The sequence below is a fragment of the Pleurodeles waltl genome, chromosome 8 (assembly GCF_031143425.1).
Source record: "Pleurodeles waltl isolate 20211129_DDA chromosome 8, aPleWal1.hap1.20221129, whole genome shotgun sequence".
NCBI lineage: Eukaryota > Metazoa > Chordata > Amphibia > Caudata > Salamandridae > Pleurodeles > Pleurodeles waltl.
The window spans coordinates 320,979,451-320,993,271 of NC_090447.1; the positions used below are offsets into that span (position 1 = coordinate 320,979,451).

Consider the following 13,821-nt stretch of genomic DNA (forward strand, 5'->3'; position numbering starts at 1 on the left):
ATACTGTACGTCAACGTATTTCAAAAATATAAATAGAAATATGTAAATGATTTGTGCAAAACAACCTTTATTGTTTGGGACATGAAGTGTTGCTATAAAAAAATTTAAAAAAGCACTGATGTAGTACATATTGCTTCACTGAAGTATCTACATTTTTTTGCTTGAAACCAGTTTGTTTGGTTTCCTTTTGTGTGAAGTTATTTTGGTCATTTGAAAACAGATGCAAAATGTTGATAAAATGTTGGGTACGGTGAAAACCTTCGTAGAAACACAAAGACATAAGTCTTTTGATACTTTTAACATCACTTGACTGTATCAAGGAAAAGTCTAACAAAAACACAGTCACTCACATCTGAAGAATATTCCGAATTATAAAAGGCTGAGTATTCACAAACTGCAATTTAAAAACTATTCAAATACCACATCTACCTTTTGTCTACCAAGGCTCCCATGGCTCCCACCAATTATCAAGATTCAGTAGAAATTTGAAAAAAGGTCCTGGAAAGAAGGAGTTTACGAACATGGGAAACAATCTGAAGGATTGCAAAGCCAACTGAGTATCTGCAAGGTATCTGTAATGTTTCACTTCATGGATCTCAACATCTGATTAAATTCTGGCGTGGAAGAATAGGTTTGATGGAAACATTCCTTTTAGCTTGTTTACCATTTAACAGATTCCAGTTGTGAATCTATACAGCATGGGTTAGCATGATCATGCTCTCTCTATGCCTTTATTCTCGTGGCATCAAGAAAAGCGACATGACTGTTGTCTAATGGTAGGAGCTTATGTACTGTTCCTGGTCCTCTCTGTGTCCCCACCATCCCATGTTCAAAAAATATTATGTGCACCATTAATGGACTGTGGCTAAAGATAAATTATCATAAATTGACACAGGTATGAATGATAAACTAATAAAGTCATGGCGCTTACCTTTCACTATGCTTCAAACTGCTGGGTAAGTTAAGAGGTAAGATCAAGGCCTTCTTGAAACAAAGTGAGGAGGTGAGAAAGGCTCTTTGCCATGAAAGTAATCAACTAGCAAGGTTTAAACTTCAAGGGTAATAGACAAAAGAAGGTAAAGAAAGACAAAGAGGTAGATGGGCAGTGGCACAAGAAGAAGTTGTAACAGGAACTGAGACAGAAGTCCAGAGGTAGAGAGTGGAGATTGAGACATGCAGTGTCTTACTGTAAACGAACATTTCAAGGCAAATAGATTTGCTATTAAGGCTTCAAGCTGATGCTGCCAACACTTCTCACATGCAAAAACAAAAGTGATTCAGTGTAAATGTTTTAAAAAGTAGTTATAATCTAAAAACATGCTACTGCGTGATCCCACTTCTACTTTTCAAATGCTTAATTTAAAATGTATTCTTGAAAGACATACAAAAAGTTTCTACCTCGTCATAACCAAATAACCAAAGACGTGGAGTCTGATAAAACTTGTCGTAGGTGATATATAGGTCGTATGTTCTAGTTTGCAAAATAGCATCTTCACCTCCAGCCTCAGTTTTAGGTTTGATGGCTTCTATTATCGTTCTGGTATCCAATGTTGCCTGGTATTTATAAAAAAAGACAAATAGTTCAGTAAGTGGTAGTAATGCAAATAAAATACCTAAACCCTCACATGCAACCCTTTATGCACTGTCAAAAATTTCACACTTTTTTAGACACACTACAATGAAAAATATGCAGTAAATTATGCTATGAAATTAAAAATCATGTAATCAGTAGAAGGGATTACCGAACAGTCAGACTGTGGAGACCCATCTCTCTGGTAAGGCTCTAATTTTAGGACCTGGGGTGGCGGTGATCATGACCAGACGTGCTGAGACTGACCATGTTTATAAAGGAGCAGGACACATGATGGAAAGTTTTTTTTTTTTTATTAAAGTGGGATGCCTCCACCTAAGCCAAATTTTGAGGGTTGAAGAATGTGGTTCTTTTGGTATGGTTCCAAGATGACAACTGGGGTACCTGCACTGACAGCGGTGCATCTAATTGCTCTTGCCTCTTTGGCTGCACAGAGCGGGGGTGCAAACTTGCAGCCATGCAACTTGTCAAGATTTCAATAGTGGACCAGAGCTTTTGGGGGAGCTGCCTGCAGCTCATTTGGTGTGGCATTGAAATGTATTGTAGGCCCAATGTCGTGTAACAGGGTAATGTGGACCGGAGAGAAGCAGTCACTTGTGCATCAGCCATACACAGTGATTGACCTTCTGAGACTGTGAGATTCTAATGTTTCTACAATTTGAGTAGGATGACACAGTAGATACACCTGGAGCTTTAGGCCATAAAGGAATCCTTCGCTTAAACATTACAGCACAAGATTTCCTGAGGCTAAGTATAGAGCGGCAGGATACTGATCCTGTGAACAGAGTTACTTGATTTATAAACTCTGCAGGGCTTATGGTTGACCATTGTAATTTTCTATGAAACACTGCTGAGGTATTTTAATTGGAGAAACAGCAGTTGTTTCCCATTGGTTTGTAGTATTGCTAGTTCTCCTTTATTTATTTCTCCTCCTTTGCCTCTCTTTTCCCTCTACCACTCCAGGCGTGCTTTCCTCAAGATATGATATTTTCACTCTGGGTGCAGTTGTCAATGAGACTGCACAGGTTAATTTTCTTTGTTTCATCATACAAGACAGGAAATCATATATCCACATTGTGGAGGTCAGACACATCCAACATGTTTCCACCAGGACAGTGGGGAGTCTGTTTCAGCTTTCATTCATCGAGTCACCTTCATGTGGTTTTGCTTCTCAAACTGAACCTCATTAGTCTCTTCAGTTTCTATCATTAAAGCTCCAGAAACATTTATTCTTTGAACTAAGCGGGTCTACAATTCGGAAAAGATTTTAATTATATATATATATATATATATATATATATATATATATATATATATATATTTCCACTCATGACATGTTTATCTAGTCTGTGAACCTGTTGTCAAACTTACGGACGTCATTATCATTTGGACTTTCGAAGAGTGCTACTGCAACAGTTGCCACTGGAGTCTTTTTTTCCCTTCTACTGCATGTAGTGAATTACCTGTCGGCAGGGCAGGGCTCTAATTGCGTAATTGCAGGAACAGGCTCATTCCGGTAACACTTCCCATTTATAATTACTACTTTAATGCGTGTATGCAGGTCATCACATATTTCATAACTGCCAGTTTATATCCAGGAACATTGCATCCGTCACCAGGCATGCCCCGCAAATATTTTCTTCATTACGGACCATTATTTACAATTAGGATTCTTCTTAGAGTGCTTATTTTACAATTAAACAGACGATAAATCACAATTTCACATCACTGGCATCTTGGTGGGATTCCTGGAATGCGAGGACGAAGTATTTTAGACAAACACTTTCAGAAGACTATTTCCCAGCATCATGATTTGCATTTTAGTGTTTATCCTCAGGTAAGCAGGGTTTTCTGCATTTTTACATTAACACTTTCCATCCAGTTATCCATTGCACCTCTTATTCGTTCTTGTTTATGCCACTTGATATTTCTTCGGGGTGTTTTATTCCATCTATACATATATTGTGCCTTTTGTAGCCTTGTGTGTAGGTCTTTTCAACTTTCCCAATTGCTTACGGCGTTACACTGCAAATGCTATGAAATATTTCACTCCATTCAGTGCTACAGAAGCTAAACAAAAGTTTATTTGTCTGGTCATTTAAAGTCGTAGCAAAACATATAAAACAGCTGTACGCTTTTCTAGGTCACATTTTAAAGTAAATTCAATTATATAGAGTAAAACACAAAGAAGCCAAACGCTTTTTGAGACACCAGCCTTGCTGCGATGAAAAAAACCCGAAAACAACCTTCGTGATGATGCACATTAACTAAAATTACTCAACAAGAGCTCTTTTTGAGTTAAACTACTGTTTTTGTTAATTTACAGTTTCTCAGTAGTGTGAGAGAATATAATAAATCTAGTGGTCAGCTGTGGGTTCTTTGATTTAAGATAAAAGGGGACTGTACCCCAGGAAGTTGAAAGGGTCACAAAGCCCTCTTTTTTGGCTGTATGGAAGACTTTTACGTACACATAAAATATGCAAAACAAACTCATGCTTGCAGTTACACACCCTAAAGCTCTGTAATGTGTACAGAAGAATCTAGTGTGGCATGAAATCAATTTAGGGTCACATAAATCAATAGCGATTTGTAGAATGACAGAATGCTTGCAACTAGATAAGGTTGCTTTTAACAGTAGGCATATGAGTTTAGTTTGCTGCATATGTTTGTAGCGTGTGGTGCTGTAGATTCACATACTGTGCATACTCCGGCATCTAATGTTGGGTGCCGATGTTTGCAAGTTATTTTTCTTCTAAGTTGTTTTTGAGTTACAAGGTCTCTGGTGCCTCCACCCCTAGCCCATAAAGGTCTAAAACAGGACTCAAATTGTTTTCTGCTCTGCAGATGAAGTGTCTGCACTCAGGAATATAATTATGGAGAAGACATTTGTGATCAAAGTCTTATTTCGCAGAAGAGGATGGGTGCAAGGGCATCTACAAAACTACACATTACAATCAGATAGTTGCAAAGTAAATAACATGTTCCATTTGTAGAAGGTCTATACTCAGACGCAGACTGTAAATTCCCCCCAAAAAAATCCTTCCGTAAGTGGTGCCAGCAAATAGATGATTCAGATATTTGAAACAATGTTTTCATCTCTGTCTGGCCAACTAAAGCCAACCAAAGGGCTTGAATGTCTTAAAAGCAGTGTTTAGTGAATGTGTGTGGTGTTGTCATGCAGAAGCCTTACAAATGTCTTTTAAATTAATGTTACTCATAAAAGCTGCAGTGCCTCCCTTTTGTGCGTGGAATGTTTCCTAGTCAGTATAAGTAGTGTACGCTGTGCTTCAGCATAGCATATTTGTATATATTTAACAATCCATTTAGCAACGGCTGCCTTGGAAATGTGGTTAGCCACGTTGCCACAAAGATTTGCTTTGTTTTACTGATGTATTTGGTCCAGCTAGTGTAATACAGAAGTGTCCTCTTGATATTTAAAATGTTTAATGCTCTGTCACAGAATCTGTGAGCAGAGAAACTATTGGCAGCTGAAGAGTCTAGTTAACCACACGGATAGGATTTTTGGGTTTGCCCTCGCGACAACCCCCTTCCTTTGAACCTGAACAAACGGTTCCTCTATAGTCAAAGCCTGCAACTCACGGATTCTCCTTAGAGATGTAACAGTGATTAGAAAAAACAAGTTTGATGACAGGAACTGCATGCCAAAGGAGTGTTGCGGTTTGAAAAGAGGACCCAATAGTTCGGTGAGAACTACAATAAGGTTCCAAGTGGGCCCTGTACGTATCCTTGGAAAAACAACTCTTAAGGTTCCCCATGAAGGACATAATAGAAATCTCAGAGGGATTAATGTAACCTATTCTGCATATTCACTGCTACGTGTAGACTGAAAGAAGTGCATGCCTATCCCAATCTATAATGTCTTGCCACATGACGGGACAGATATTTCCCAGGAAGTTAATTGTATCTCTAGTGACCAAGGCCAGGGTATCCTTGTATGGGAAGAGGAAAATATCGAAGAAGGGGATGCAGATACAAGTTATGAATTAATAGAGCTGACAACCAATCATTCTGCTTGTTGTATTATAGAGTTCTTTATCAACTATATATACTAAATATAGTGCCCATAACAGGATCATCAGTGATCAGGTAAGTGGCTTCCTCCTGGTCCATAAGTCCAAGGCATTCCCAGTCTACTACCAAATGGTGCTACTCCTATTTTAAATCACCTGGATGATCAAATGTTTGTTCTTGAAAATTAGGGTACTCAAGTAGCTCAAACCTTTTTTAATGTATTTATTGTGATTCTTTATTACAATGAAAGGGGAGAGAAGATGATGTCATAATAAGCCAATCTTTCTCTCTGTCTAAAAATATATATGTCACTTACCCAGTGTACATCGGTTTGTGGCATGTTCCACTGCAGATTCACATGCTATGCACAGGTCCTGCCATCTAGTGTTTGGCTCGGAGTCTTACAAGTTGTTTTTCTTCGATTAAGTCTTTTCGAGTCACGGGACCGAGTGGCTTCTCCTTTTCGGCTCCACTGGCAATGGCCATCGACTCCATCTTAGATTGTTTTCCCGCAGAGGGTAAGGTAGGAGTGATAGAGTGTAATGAAAGAGATGTCCATGCAATGGAATATATATATATATACACACACACATATATATATATATATATATATACACACACACAAACACACACATATATATATATATATATATATATATACACACACACACATATATATATATACACACACACACACACACATATATATATATATATATATACACAAACACACACACACACATATATATATATACATATACACACACACACACATATATATATATATACACACACACATATATATACACACACACACGTACAAATTTGAATGTAACTTAAACAGCTACAGGCTCCCGGGGAGGAGGGAGGGCGCATGTGAATCTGCAGCGGAACATGCCGCGAACAGATGTACACTGGGTATGTGACATTTTCCGTTCGATGGCATTTGTAGCTGCAGATACACATGCTATGCATAGACTACAAAGCAGTTTTCCTCCAATAAGCGGTGGTTAGCCTGTAGGAGTTGAAGTTGTTTGAAACAGAGTTCTTAGTACAGCCTGTCCTACTGTGGCTTGTTGTGTTGCTAACACATCTACACAGTAATGCTTGGTAAATGTATGAGGTGTTGACCAAGTGGCTGCTTTACAGAATTCTGTCATTGGTAAATTTCCTAGAAATGCCAATGTTGCTCCTTTCTTCCTAGTGGACGGTGCCTTTGGTGTTACTAATAGCTGTTTTTTTGGTTTGGCTAGATTTTTGGCTATATGTTGTAGAACGATTGTACCCTTTGTGGACTTGGGCTTGCAAGTGCTCTTTGGGTGTTTAATGTGGCTCCTAAATACTGCTGAATTTGCGCTGGTTGTAGGTGCGATTTTTGGTAGTTTATTGAGAACCCTAGTGTGTGTAGGGTGTTTATTACATAACGTGTATGATATTGGCATTGTGTTTGACTGTTGGCTTTTATTAGCCAGCCTTCGAGATATGGAAAGACATGGATATGTCTTATGTATGCTGCGTCTACGGCAAGGCATTTTGTAAATACTCCCGGAGCTGTTGTTATCCAGAAAAGTAACACTTTGAACTGGTAATGTTTTCCTTGTATTACAAATCTGAGATATTTTCTGTGTGCTGGATGGATGGGTATGTGGAAATATGCATCTTTTAGATCTAGTGTTGCAATAAAATCTTGTTTTTATAACAATGGGACTACATCCTGTAGTGTTACCATGTGAAAGTGTTCTGATCGGATGTAGAGATTGAGAGTTCTGAGATCTAGTATTGGTCTCAATGTTTTGTCTTTTTTGGGATTGAGAAAATACAGGGAGTAAACCCCTGTTCCTTTTTTATGATGTGGCTCAAGCTCTATGGCTTGTTTGAGTAATAGTGCATGTACCTCTGTTTGCAACATTGAAATGTGTTGAGATGAGAGCTTGTGTGGTTTTGGGGGAATATCTGGAGGAGTTTGTGTGAACGCTATGCAGTAACCATGCTGGATAATGGATAAGACCCAATTGTCTGTTGTGATGGGTAACCAGTGGGTGTGGAACTTTTGTAGTCTTCCTCCCATAGGGGAAGTGTGGTGAGGGAAGATGTGGATGAAGTCACTGTTTGGGATGCGTGGGTTGCTTTGAGGGCTGATATTTTCCTCTAGATCTGGGAAATTGTCCTCTGTAGGTTCCCCAAAACCCCCCTCTCTGGTATTGTGTCTGGTAAGAGGGTTTGGATTGGGAGAAAGTAGATGGTTCAGATGGTTGGGGTCTAAAGCCTCCCCTGTAATGAGGCTTTCGAAATGAGCCTCTGTATTGAGTTGAATAAAGCGCCCCCATAGCTTTGGCAGTGTTGGCGTCTTTTTTCATTTTGTCAATGGCTGTATCAACCTATGTGCCAAATAGATGCTGTTCGTTAAAAGGCATGTTCAGAACAGCCTGCTGAATTTCAGGTTTAAAGTCTGATGACCTAAGCCATGCATGTCGCCTAATGGTGACAGCCGTATTAATAGTTCTTGCGGCTGTGTCTGCAGAGTCTAACGCTGACCTGATCTGATTGTTGGTAATTGCCTGTCCCTCCTCTACTACCTGCTGGGCTCTCTTCTGTTGGACCTTGGGGAGATGCTGGATAATGTCCTTCATCTCATCCCAGTGGGCCCTGTCGTATCCAGCCATTAGTGCCTGGGAATTGGCTATACGCCATTGATTCGCTGCCTGTGATGCCACCCTTTTACCGGCAGCATAAAACTTTTTGCTTTCCTTATCTGGAGGGGGTGCATCCCCAGAGGACAGGGAGTTAGCCCTCTTCCGTGCTGCGCTGACCACTACGGAATCTGGGGGTAGCTGTTGGGTAATAAAAGCTGGGTCTTAAGGCGGTGGCTTATATTTCTTTTCTACAGTTGGAGTAATAGCTCGTCCTTTAACTGGTTCCTGGAAGATTTGATGTGCATGTTTTAACATGCCAGGAAGCATGGGTAGACTCTGGTAGGTGGCGTGAGATGAGGACAACGTGTTAAATAAAAAGTCATCCTCAAGACTGGCTAGAACCTATGTACATGAGGTGCTATCCTCTGGGGGTGATGGCTTTTATGGATAGCACTCTGGACTACTGTCTTAAATGGCAACATCATAAAGGTCCCAGGGGTCAGTGTCATCTTGATGTGACTGTACAGAGTGTGATGGGGACTGTGCAGTGGGGGTAGCAGGCGGGGAGACAGTTAGGTGAGAAGAATGAGGAGGAGACTGGTGAGGTGAAAACTGAGGAGGCGGAGATTTTTGTCTCGGCTTTGGCACTTTAGCCGGTGGCTGATCAGTGTCCGAATGTTCATGTTTCCTCTTTGTTTTTAGAGGAGGTGCAGTGAGGAGATTTTACCAGTGTCTTTATGAATTTGCATTCTGGCCTGTTTCTCGTCAAAATCCTCCATTTGCGTAAGTTCTTTTGCAAATGTATGGCTTTCTTTTAATTGCTTGGAAAGTCCATGCTCCTTTGTGCATGTGTTTTTTTACGGCTCCTAAATCGGCTTCTTCTGGATCGAAAGGCCTGAAGTACTTGTTGACCTCGGCTCTGAGAGGGACTTTCGGGGCTTCGACTCGATGGGTCGATGCTTGAGAATTTCAGAGCCTGTGCCTCGGCTCGAGTCCGAAGGCTTTGTTGTTGTTGTGGCCTTTCTAGGTGCCTAAGATGTTGCTTGATCACCGGTAGTTTTCTTACAGGTGGAGCCATGGCCTTCTGGCAGTGGCGTCCCAGAGGCCTTGTATTTGGACTTGGATTGGATAGGGGCAAGTGTATTCACGTGCTGGCCTGCTGTTATCGGTCAGTCGTTGTCGGACTCATGCACGGAGTCTGGCGCCCGAATGGAGACCGCGGTGCGGATCATCTCCTCCTCTTCTGCGTCGAGGCGTTCGGTGCTTCTGGACGCCATCTCTAACCTTCATGCTCTTCGGTCTCTCAGAGTCTTTTTTGAGGATCTGCAGGCCTCGCAAGTATCCTCTCGGTGGTCTGGAGATAGGCACAGGTTACAAACTAGATATTGGTCCGTGTAAGGATACTTGGCGTGGCACCAAGGGCAGAATCTAAACGGGGTCCGGTCCATGAGGCTGCAACAAGACTTTTGATCAGGCCGACCAGGCCCAAGTTGGGCGCGGGTGCCCCAAAGGGCAAGAAGAGATCTGTGTCCGCTGGTACCGAGGTGTCGATGATAGATGGTACTCGATCGAAAACAATATCGACAAATTTAGAGAGTTTGTAATATTTTTCCGACTCGAACAACCGGAGTGAAAAGAAACACGTCCGAACCCGACGGCGGAAAGAAAACAATCTAAGATGGAGTCGATGCCCATGCGCAATGGAGCCGAAAAGGAGGAGTCACTCGGTCCTGTGACTCGAAAAGACTTCTTAGAAGAAAAACAACTTGTAACACTACGAGCCCAACAGTAGATGGCAGGACCTGTGCATAGCATGTGTATCTGCAGCTACTCATGCCATCAAACATATAGTTATAGCAATGGTCTTCAAATCTTTGCTAAGCCGAGCCTTCTTGAATAAAATGGAATTGGCTGGCCTGCTAAAAGGTTTAACAGTGAATTTTGAATAGCCTGCTGTATCAGAAAGCAGTCTGTTCCTACTCTCATGGGCTCTTAGTTGTCCTTCACATTACCTCAGACATATATTAAAAACGCTATTGTGGCCCTCACAGATCCTCAGCCAAGCATTAAAGATGCTTATCTAAATCTATGATATTGCAAGCACACCTTAACTAACCATATACTAGTCCCCAGTTTTCCTCTGGGACCCTCTGCCAGTTGCTGGAACCCTCACCAAGCCTTAAAACAGATTCTGCAAACGCTCAGCTGTCTTTGCTCTTAGTCCGTCAGACACTCTCTAGTAGACCTCTGTCTACACAAAATGCCCACAGTTGTCCTATGTTACCCTCTGTGGTAATACATGCCCAAGAAACTTAACTGGCTCCAAGAGACTCTTACCTAGTCCTGAGAAGTCGCAAGCTGATTGTCACATTTCTTCAGCCAGGCCTCACAGGCTTCGAGGTGGCCCTCACAGACCATCAGCTGGTCCTCACACCCTTTTAGCCACTACTGTTTGTTGCAGCCTGTCACCCGGCACTACAGATCATATTGCCCAGTACACAAAGTCTTGAGGTTGACTCTTGGCTGTCACGCTAGCCTTTAGAACCTGACTTAAAGACTTAATACTCTCCACACCCCCTTTCACCCATGCAGTGCCTTTATGCACATTTCTATATCCCCAAGCCTCTGGTATTGCTCTCAGCCTGCTCAACTCCCTGCCAGTCTGCCCTCAGCTATCAAGCCTACTGAGTTTCCAAACACCTGCATTCATTCTACAACAAAGCACTTCCCTCACTAAGATGCAGTTCTTAAAGTACCACCTTTGATTCAAGAAAAAAAACAAAAAAAAACAAAAAAAATCAGACAAGCCAGACCAATAAAAATATGACTCACTTATCCCTCTATAGTAACCTCTTTTGGATAAAAAAAAACATGTGTACTTTTTAATTATATGCAACCTGTTTCTATAGTCTTCCAGCTTAGTGGCAATCCAAATGTGCCTTCTGTGCAACACTACTTGTAATCTGCCGATGGCATGTTCAAATCCTAGCCAGACCGCTCGCCTGATTCAAGCAATTACTTCACAGTATCTTGTGCAGCCTGGAGATCACAAGTTTGTATCCTGGAAAATGGTTCAATCTGTTATGTGCCTGCTTTAAACACAGTTAAGTGATCTGCTTTAAATTTATAAGTAATCAGCTTTGCCCTTGCTGGACAAATTAAAAAGGTTATTCTTCAGATCTTGATAAAATGCATGCCACTGAGTTGGTTACTAATGGAGAGGGTCAAAAACCTCAGATGGTAAAGGGTGTTATGTACTGAATAATTACTTGTTTTTTATGCAACATTTCATGCCACGTATCTGCATTTTCTAAGCATAAACGTTTACTATTACCAAATATAATGGTGCTTAATTTGCAAGCTTGAGTCAACTTACTTGGAATTCAAACTCCTAACTTCCTGATTTCCTTTAAGCAGTAAGCCTTCAAATACACAAACCATTTGGATGCATTTTATTTTAACTATATTTACTCCTTCACACACATACACTAGCATACAAAAACCTTGGCTTCTCCGATCTCACCTTTAGCTAACCAAACTTGGGAAATGACAAAAATGTTCACACTGAACTGCTATCTCTGGTGTACGGCTGTCAGTGTCCCAAAGATTGCTTTCACCTCTAACATACTCTTGATAACGTTCAAGGGTTGTACTTATAGAGCAGCCTGGGATGGAGGGCTGAGAGACTTTGGCCTTTGGTTTCTAATGTGTACCCTGCACCATCATATGAAGCACACCATTAAGGTGGCACCAGAAACTGTCTGCAACAGTGTTAAACCTGTTTGCATCATCTAGCCTTCTATGACACCTCAAGAAGGCAAGATTCACAGCCAGAAGAGCACAGATACAGATGGTACTTAGACCCTTGAGGCAAACAACTAGGCAACAACCAGCCGGCCATACTATGTAATTCTACAGCCTAATACCAACATTTATTTACGATAATTGCTCACTGCCAAAAGCCTAACCTGTTTCTTCTAAATATACAGTGGTGAATACCATTTACCTAATTGTATTAGGTATTTTTACTGTAGTAATCACTGTATCTGACTACGATAGGAGTACTTTATGGGCATTAAAATATTATGCTTATACTACCCAACTGACAAAAAAGGATACCTAATAATAAAACAAAAATTACAAAGAACAAAATTGCATACCAGTCCCATAGAAAAATACATTTTATGATCAGACATGTAAGAAATTGGTAGAAGGCGGAAATACTAATTGTGATCAGTTTTACTCTGTAAAAAAAAAAAAAAAATTGCTCATATTGATATTACTGACCTATCCTTATGGCATTTAATATTCTAGAGTATTGCGTGCCTCCTCAGTTTCAAGATGTGTGCGATCAATCCAGTACATACTTGTCTAGAAGTTATACAGACTGAAAGTAATTAGCCCCTCAAATCTCCCTGTAAGCACCTCTTCACCCACGGGCAAGATGGTGGCCACATCAGACACAATCTAGCGAGCTCCGAGGCCGGCCTGAGCAAAATCCTGCATTTACTCTCCCCATCCAGCTGTAATTCTTCCCTCCATGCTACCCAGATTGCCTGACGTCTCAATGGCTGTGTCTGGGGTGAATAAATATTACCCCGGCTCTGCTGGACTTGGAGGCACTTTCCGATGACTGGAGCTGCAACCTGGAGTGAGGCCTTTGAAGATGCGGCCTCACCGACCCTGTGAATTACTGTGCTCAGTGGCAGCCGATACAATCAGCGTTGTGAAGGGACGGCTCCCCCTCATCTACTGGGGACGTCCTGGAGGCCCAGCTGATCTGAGGGCGATCTTCCCTGCATTCCCTGGCACAGAGCAGATACTTATAAGTGAGCTACACAGAGCGGCTGACGCTGCCATGAGGTACGACAACCAGAAGACCTGCCCTGAGCTCCATGGGTCCCCTGGTGGACTGCCTACTGCCCCCGAGTTGTGAGAGCTCTTTATCAGAGTGACCTGGGCCCCGAATGACTTGAAGGGGTGTGCCTCATACAGCGCGAGCCCCCGTGTGATCCCGCAGTCTTCGCACGGACACAATAAGGCACGGAACACCATGTCGAGCTTGGCCGCCCAGTGTTGGGTGATGGTGGCCGCCGAAAAACGGAAGTGAAGAGTGCAGTACAATCGCTGCAAAAGGGAAATTCTCCACCGGCCGACACGCATGGGTGGTGGGAAATTGAGTGGCCTGGATTCACACCCTCCTGGAATTACTGCAGCGAGTTCCAAATAGTGCTGTCCTCAGCACCCGCCCCCTGACAACAGCACCCTACTCCACAATTCTCCTACTTCTTGCTCCCTTGCCACTGGATTGTTACTATGCACCCACAAGGAAAGAGGAGAGCTCATACGTCTGCTGCTTTTTCATCTCACATAAAGAGCCCGAGCTGACAGGAAATAATGATGGTGAAACCGAAGTCTGCCAAGGCCCTATCGGACCTTAAGGACCAAGTGCCATCCTCTATACCCGCGGACCGGGATCTAGATTCCCTGATTCACCTTGAAGCCACTCTTCATGCACATCCAGTCCAGCTCGAAAACGTACTGCACATCACCCTGGACACTAAA

At 42.0% G+C, this 13,821-nt stretch overlaps 1 protein-coding gene across 1 annotated transcript in view; it reads right to left on the minus strand.

Moving 5' to 3' along the window:
* Positions 1-13,821, minus strand: part of ATG3 (autophagy related 3) — a 168,976-nt gene that overhangs the window by 35,527 nt on the left and 119,628 nt on the right. Inside the window, exon 10 of the mRNA XM_069204178.1 lies at positions 1,399-1,554. Within this exon, the coding sequence (XP_069060279.1) occupies positions 1,399-1,554 (156 nt within the window). The remainder of the gene's footprint in view (positions 1-1,398; positions 1,555-13,821) is intronic.